This window comes from Lolium perenne, chromosome 7 (genome assembly GCF_019359855.2).
Source record: "Lolium perenne isolate Kyuss_39 chromosome 7, Kyuss_2.0, whole genome shotgun sequence".
Lineage (NCBI taxonomy): Eukaryota > Viridiplantae > Streptophyta > Magnoliopsida > Poales > Poaceae > Lolium > Lolium perenne.
In genome coordinates, this window is record NC_067250.2 from 288,937,558 (window position 1) to 288,945,848 (window position 8,291).

The 8,291-nt window shown below is 45.4% G+C and overlaps 1 protein-coding gene across 1 annotated transcript; it reads left to right on the forward strand.

Moving 5' to 3' along the window:
- Positions 1–5,777: 5,777 nt before the first annotated feature.
- On the forward strand, positions 5,778–7,009 carry LOC127326659 (xylanase inhibitor protein 1-like). Its single transcript, XM_051353458.1, has one exon. The coding sequence runs from the start codon at positions 5,793–5,795 to the stop codon at positions 6,888–6,890; it is 1,098 nt and encodes a 365-aa protein (XP_051209418.1). The 5' UTR covers positions 5,778–5,792; the 3' UTR covers positions 6,891–7,009.
- Positions 7,010–8,291: the final 1,282 nt, after the last annotated feature.

Sequence of the window (8,291 nt, forward strand, 5' to 3'; positions counted from 1 at the left end):
TATCTATAGGAGTAATGGACTTTTTTTTCTGAGGAAGGATCCGATTCATAAATCAGTATACTCAGTACAAATTACAGCTAGGTCCAAAACGAAACAAAGAAAACACAAGAACCCAGAAATTTGCACAGAGCACCCCGAATTGCCTGAAGAAAACACAATCAGATCCAACACTTGCCCCAAACACCTAGGCGACGGCGGCGCCGCCGTACCTCTTGCCGCCGGGAAGAAGACGCCACCACAACTTGTAGATGGCCGCAGAAGCTGTCCGCCTCTAAAGGATGGATCCGAGCCTCGCTGAACGAGCACGGGCACAGCAGCCGCTCCCCGCCACCACACATCTTCCAGTCGGCGCCGCGCCACCTAGGTCCACCACCACGAGCCCCGCACCACCTCTGGACGCAGCTCCCCTCGCCACCACGGCCGGCCGGAACTGCAACGTCAACGAAGAAGACCACCAGAACCACCCGTAACCAAAAAGGAACGCCGACCTCCACCCGCTCCTCCCCTCGCCTCCAAGGCCGGCCGGAGAAGCAGAGACGAAGATCCAAGCCCGACGAACCTCCACAACCTCCCCGGCGCCGAGGCCGGAACGGGGAAAGGAGGGGGAGGACGAAGAAGCCCTATACACCAGCGCCACCGCCCCCATCTTCGGAGACGCCATCTGGGCACACACACCTAACATTAGGAACCTAAACTACCCGCACAGCCAGAGCCGAGCCCCCCCCCCCCCCCCCCACCTCGCGGCGCCAAAACGGCGGCCGGAGGCAGAGGGGAGCAGCAGATCCGCCGACGGAAAAAACTCGACCCCGCAATCGCCTCTCCTTTCGCCTCTGGGTACTGTAGCAGAGTAATGGACTATTTTGATAAGTTTATCCTACCACTTGTGCACTGCCTTTGTCACCCACAAGTGTTAGAAAGAAATTTGATATGATTAGAGGCAGATTTCTGTGGAGCGGGGATGCATTTTTTTTTATAATCTTGTGAGCATGAGGAAGGTGTTTTCAAAAAAACGAAGGGGGATAGGAATTTTATATTGGATTACATGAACAATGCGCTATTATCAAAATGACTCGGGAAGCTTTTAAATGAAAAGGAGGCTTGGCAAGAGTACTTAATTACTTGCGCTTTAGGTCAAATAGAAAGAAAAAATATCCATGGAGATCAAATACGTTTTCCTTTCTTGATGTATATATTGCAGGTAAGAAATGGGGGCGAAACTAGGTTTGAGGAAGGTTCTTGGCTTCTAAACAAAAGTTTATCTACTTCATTTCATAGGCCTTTTACAATTTCTTTAGAACACAAAATCACAATAAAAAAAAGTGTATGAGATTGGGCTGCTGCAGTTAAGCACGAGATTACCTGTCCAATTACTTTTTCAGTTTTCTCTCTTTATTTTTAATTTTCTTGGTATTTTCTATGGCTTTTCATATTTTTCATTCTTAAAGTAGAAGTACATTAAACTCCATGTAAGATCTTCCTACAATGTTGTATGTTCTATCAAAAAAAGTACACTCTATATATATCCACTAATAAGGTACATTATATTGGAGAAAAATAAAGTCTATAATTACACCAACACCGAAGTGGACTGTGCCAAAAATATACTGCAGAGTATTGTTATGATTTATTTCACAACATTAAAAAAACGTAGTACACTAGGAAGAAAAATTTGTCAAAAAAGTAACTAGAATCTAGTTTAAAAGATCTTGCAAAAAAAAAGATGGCGAAAAATTCGGTTTGGAATTTTTTTAAGAGAAACAAGCCATGCAAAAGAGGATTACTCTATGACATTGGGTTCATTCACTCAAATACCGTTCATCAAGTTACAGTACAACAATGCCCCAAGAACACAGAGGATAACTTGCTAATGTTTTTTGTAAAACAAGAAACCAAATCGGAAATATTCTTTCCTTATAACTTCGAGTGAGTATTACGGTCTTATACACATTCGATTTCGCTTACTCGATGTTAAGTCTAACTAATCCTTCGAGTTATGCGTGCGCAGCTTTCACTATATTCTGCTAATCATTTAGCTTGACAAAGGAGTAGTACTTGTCATGGACTCGAAACGTAAAGACCTTGGTCAACGGGCGGACCTGAGTGCAATGCTTCAGAGGTAATTTCAATCATTATCGCCCTATATCAGCATCTTCTGTTCATTTCATGATATCAACTAATTAATAACTCCTTTAATCATTTTTTCTTTGCCAGGTAGGGTTTGGAAACGGTTCATCAAGACTACTAAAGGTGAGTGGAAAATGGAGCTTACATTTCGAGATCCCGATGTAAGTATTAGTATAGCTATATCCGCGAATCTCTTTGATTATTGTTTCAATACCATGCATTATCATACTTGATTATTAGTTTGATCGAACAATATTTCTGTAAAGTGTTTGAAGCACGAAGCGGGGAATAATTTATGTGGATACTACGTCTACGAGTTCATTCGCGAGATGGCCTGTCGTCGGGGACCGGAAAATTATCTCTTCCCTTCATGTACGTAAACAATATTCACAATCTTATTTTATTGTCATCAATTGTGTTGAGTTCCATTCATATATATTGATCTCCTTTTTTTAAATTAGATGCAACGCGTGCGGGACACTCTCCTATCAAAGGATCGCGTACGAGCAATTTAAGAGGAATTGGGAGGATTCTTAGTTAGGGAGGTCATAGCTCCAAATGGAGAATACCATCATGACTTTATATATAGACATTAGGGATAGACAATAGAGATCGTAAATAGGCCTTTATATTCTAATATGCATTACGTGTACTGTATTTCATGACGATGTTGTGTAATGGTTCCTTGAATGATGCATGCGTGCATCATCATCGATTTGAATGAAAAACATAAAATCCTAAACCTCAGTCGCAGCAGAGAAACGGGCTGGTGCCCTGCGATTGACCTTTAGTCCCGGTTTGTATTACGAACCGGGACTAAAACTCCTCACCCTGAGCTCCCTGGACGCACCACGTGAAGGACTTTTTAGTCCTAGGTCTAAACTTGAATGAGTCGCTGACGCGTTAGGCCTGCGTCGCTTCACCCCGCTTTTCGTTGTGTCCGGCGTGCCCGGTGCGTATCGGACCGCGCCGGACAAAAATCGATTTTGGAAGACCGCGGCGGCTGAAACGGTTTTTTGTCCAGCACATCCCAAATAGCTTTGGGAACCGTTTGGGGAGGCGAGTGGAGATGCTCTAATTTGCCGCGGCTTCAATCCAGCGGCCCAGCCCTGGTTTGTATTTCAACCGGGACTAAAGGAGGGGGGCTTTAGTTCTATTGCGCAGTCCCGATTGCGCAACCGAGACTAAAGCCCCAAACGAACCGGGACTAAAGCCCTGTTTTCCCCTAGTGTTTTGAAGTTTAGTAATTAGGTTTTAAGTGAATTATATGTTGGAAGCTAGCTCTTTCTACCAATAAAGATAGTGTGAGAAGGTGCTAGAAAATAAATAAAACTCTCATCCCCACCTCGGCCTCTCCTACATTGACATCTGCGTCGTACAATAGCGGGTATCCTCCAACTCTTTGTAGCACCTCGGACTTTCTCGCACCCCGGCCTCACCTACGTTGACATCTACCTTGTACAATAGCTTGTATCGTCCGACTCTTTTTGGCTCCAGCGTGGCTTGACCCGGTTGCGACGAGGCTAGGCTATATATAGGTTTGATTTTTAATAGTCCATGTATAGATCTAAATCCTACACCCTGAACCCTAGATTTAGAATCTAGACCCTAATCCTTAGACCTAGAACCCTAGATTATGTAAAAAGATAAAGTACACTCTATCTATTGATAAGGTACATTCCGTTGAAAAGAATTAATGTATGCAGTATTCCAAGCGTGGAGTGGACCTGTCAAAGATATACTATTATATAGTGTTAAGATTTATTGCACACCATTAAAAAATGTGCAGTAACACTAGAATACACATACATGACACTAGTGTAAAACAACAGAAATGTCTTTGGCTCCTGAGTTGGAGTGATCTCTTCTTTTAGCAAACATTGAAAAATATTTACAGGTTTCAAAAAAAAAGGGACAAAAATCTGGACATTGCCACTGATGTATCCTACCCGCATGGAAAATTTCAATGATTTCATAATTTTTTTGAGGGAAAAATATGTTTACTTATATCCACACTTTTGTCATTTTTTTGGAGCAACCGGAAGGAGCTCTGCTTTTTCATTAAGAAGAAGGAAAATGATCAGTTAATAAGGGAAACTAGCCAAAAACCACGACCTAGCTTCTGGAGCCGCCGCTCTGACATCCAAGCATCTGCAACCCACACACTGGTCCCAAAACCGTGGCCCAGCGAGGCCGACGACACTGTAAGCCAAGCAGCTAGAGGCAACCACACAAAAACAGATGAAATTTGGAGCCATTGCTCCAGTTTCCACGCTAACCCCAAGTCCACGCACCAGCCGAGTCGACGCCTTTGCCACCCAAGCGACGAGAGGCAACACCTCGAATGTAGAAGGGTTCCCAGAGCCGCCGCTCCGGCTTCCACACCGGTCCCGAGACCGCGCACTTTTGTCATTTTTGTGTATCTGAGAATAAAAAGTATTTGAAATTCATTTTTTTCATGTTTGTGGGGTATAATTTAAAATTTTCTTGAATCTTTTAAATAGTATTTTCCAACTTCTTAAATTATATGATCACTAGAGCCAGAAATCAACACTTGTAAAATAGATATTACAACAAGTTGCCAAAAAAACTAATTGGAATATAATTTGAAAGATCTTATTGAAACATAGAAGATGGCAAATGGTTTGTCTCGAAGATTTTAAGAGAAATAGGAATGTTCTAAAATTAAGTAATTAGGTTTTAATAGGGACTATGTGCTGGAAGCTAGCTCTTTCCTCCAACAAAACTAGTATGAGACGGCGTTAGGAAAGAACGAAAACCCTAGAAATAGTCAACAATAAATTAAACAAGTTAGAAAAACATACACATCATTGGTCCTATTGGAAAACTAGGTGGTGATAGTTCATTTGCATTAAGGTATAAAATTAAAAACCCTTTTGATTAAAAGGGACTATATGCCAAAAGCTAGCTCTTTCCACCAATAAAACTAGTATGAGAAGATGTTAGGAAAGGATGAAAACCCTAAAAATAATCAAAATAAATAAAACAAGTTAGAAAAACTTACGCATCCTTGGTCCTATTAGAAAACTATATGTTGATAGTTCATTTGCATTAAGGTATACAAACCCTTTTGATTTGGTACCAACTTCAGAGATTGGGATGACATGCTCCACCTACTTAAATATAAGTCTGCGAAGACCTAGCTATTATGAATTTGCTCATTTCGCAAAAAAAAACTACAAATTTGCTCATACATGGAAACCTTAATTCAAAAAACTTATTAGTCTTATCGCATTTAGCACGTTCCTTTTTGACAAACACCGCGAATAACACAACCCGCTATCGACAGTAACATCGTCGCCCACTGAAAGGATATTAAACCGCTTTACCAAGACAGAAGAGTGTAGGAGTATTAATTGCATGGGATTCTAACGTGCATCTCTAAGCAAAGTATGTACATAAATAATTGTAGTATGTAGGGGAAAAGGAAGGTAAAGCACATATATGCATGCCTGGACCTACCCCACGTTGCCTTGTTGGCTTGTTTGCATCGTCAACATTAATCATGCTATCTACAGTTGTGATTCGTTTCTCCTCCTCCTAACCCTGCTTGATGAACTTTCAGTTCCGATGTTCCGCTTATTTGCATAGCCCATGTTATCCTCCTCCTCCTACCAGCTGGATGAAGCTCAGTGGGCTATCCACATATGGAAGAAGTTCCTCATGAACACCGGCAATCTAGCTTTGCTCGCTTCTTGACACGGCATATACCAGAAGGAGCTGAAAGTTACGTAGCTGCATTGTTTCTACATCGATCTCGATCGCCAGTCACTATAATCCGTCTATATATATGGCACACTCCAGCTAGTAGTTCATTATTCACTATTCAGACCAATAAGCTAGCAAGAAAAAAAAGAAGGAAACTATCAATGGCGAGGCTGAGCTCCGTCCTCCTAGTCCTGGCCGCCCTTCTCTCCGTCCTCATCTGCCGGGCCGGGGCAGCGGAGAAGACCGGGCAGATCACCGTGTTCTGGGGCCGGCACGCGGACGAGGGCACTCTGGGAGACGCCTGCAACTTCGACGGCATCTACACCACGGTCGTCATGGCCTTCCTGAACGTGTACGGCCACGGCAAGTACCAGCTGGACCTCTCGGGCCACCCGCTCGCCGGCGTGGGCGACGACATCAAGCACTGCCAGTCCCTGGGCATCCCGGTCTTCCTCTCCGTCGGCGGCTTCGGCGGCGACTACGGGCTCCCGACGAACCAGTCCGCGGTCGACCTCGCCGACCACCTCTGGTACTCGTACCTGGGCGGCACCCGCGCGGGCGTGCCCCGGCCTTTCGGCGACGCGCGGCTGGACGGCATCGACTTCTTCTTCGAGCGCGGCGGCGTCGGGGAACACTACGAGGTACTGGCCAGGGAGCTGGCCAAGCGCGACAAGCCGCTGCGGCTGACGGCGACTCCGCGGTGCGCGTTCCCGGACGGGCGCGCACTCGTGGGGCGGGCGCTCGCGACTGGGGTGTTCGAGCGCATCCACGTGAGGTTCTACGACTACCCCAACTGCACGGCGTGGATCGAGGACGCGTGGGGCCAGTGGACGGCGGCGTACCCGGGCAGCAAGATCTTCCTGGGCCTGACGGCGTCGTACACGGATGCGTGCTACCTGGAGCGCAAGGCGGTGTTCGACATCGTGATGCCGATCGTGCAGAAGCCGGACAACTACGGCGGCGTCATGCTGTGGGACCGCTACAACGACGAGCAGAACGGCAACCACTACAGCAGCTACGTCAAGAACTGGGTTTGAGCGAGCTCCGGCCGTATCTCTCCCCCGGCCTGTCCCCTCTTCTCTGCTTTCGCATGTCAGTAACCTGCGACGATGACCCATCACTGTTGCGTGCTCTTGCAAGAAGATAGTTTCTGGTGTCTGCTATTATCTTCTTGCCTCTATGTATGGCACCGATTGTCTTCAGAGTTCAGAGTACTGCTTAATTCTGCTCCGGAAATGTGGAATGTATGCCACCGATTATCTTCAGCTCAGTGTACTGCTTAATTATGTTCTGAAATCCACCGATTATCTTCAGAGTACGCTTAACTATGTTCTGGAAATCTGGAATGTATGCCACCGATTATCTTCAGATCAGAGTACTGGTTAACTATGTCCTGTAAATCTGAAATGTATGCCACCGTTGCGTGTGATCAACTTTTCAAAATATGCAGCACTAAACAACAATCCCGGAGAGAATGTATATCGCCCGCTAGGACCGCTTACGGAAACTTCGGTGGATCTTGGTTTCTGCTTGCCGGAAACTTCTTCGCGGTGGCCAGTGTTGGTTCACCCACGTCGCCTGCCGAAGAAACCACATGCTCGTGTATATGCGGTGCGGAAGCGGCACAGCACACCCTCCGTCACTGACGCTGACAGACCAAACAGGATCCGTGTGATAGTACCGATAGTTACCAATCTGTCAATCACAATTAACCCGACATATGCCAAATCTTATACGGACCGTGTGCTCAAGTGTGTAGGGAACTAGGGATTTAAATCAAGCACGAGACGCCTGATAACCCACAAACATAGAAGACCTTCATCAAGCCTTGTTTACTTCTCTCGTATTTTTCTTCCCAATAGGTATGGGGATGGGAGGGGATTTGGTGTTCACCCAATCCTCTCAAATACCCCTCCCCAAAAATACACTAGTATGATGGAGAGTTTTTGATTTAGGCAAAAAATGTGGGGATGGGAGGGGATATCTCGGGATTATGTCGTTCAAAACCAGAGAAGTAAACGGACTAGTGGGGATTTTTCGGGATACGAAATAATCCCCTCCCATCCTCATAAATACCTTAGAAGTAAACAAGGCCTCAAGGTTTTAGTCTTGCTAGGATCTAGGTGTTTTTTTTTGTTGAGAAACACAGTATAAAGGTAGACGCTCATATACACGCGCATACACTCACCCCTATGAACGCACACACGCACACCCTACCCCTATGAGCACCTCCAGAAGACTGAGCTGGCGGATTGGATCTTGAAATTGACGAAGTCACCATAGGCGCCTCGCTGTCGACGGGAACGTCGCCTCCCACTGAACAAGCCCTTAAGTCGCCTCGTCGAGGAGGCTCCACGGGGAGCAAGATTTCAAGAAATTTCGGTAATTTTGGTGGTGCTAGAATGAAATTATACTGACTTATAGGACTATATTCGTAA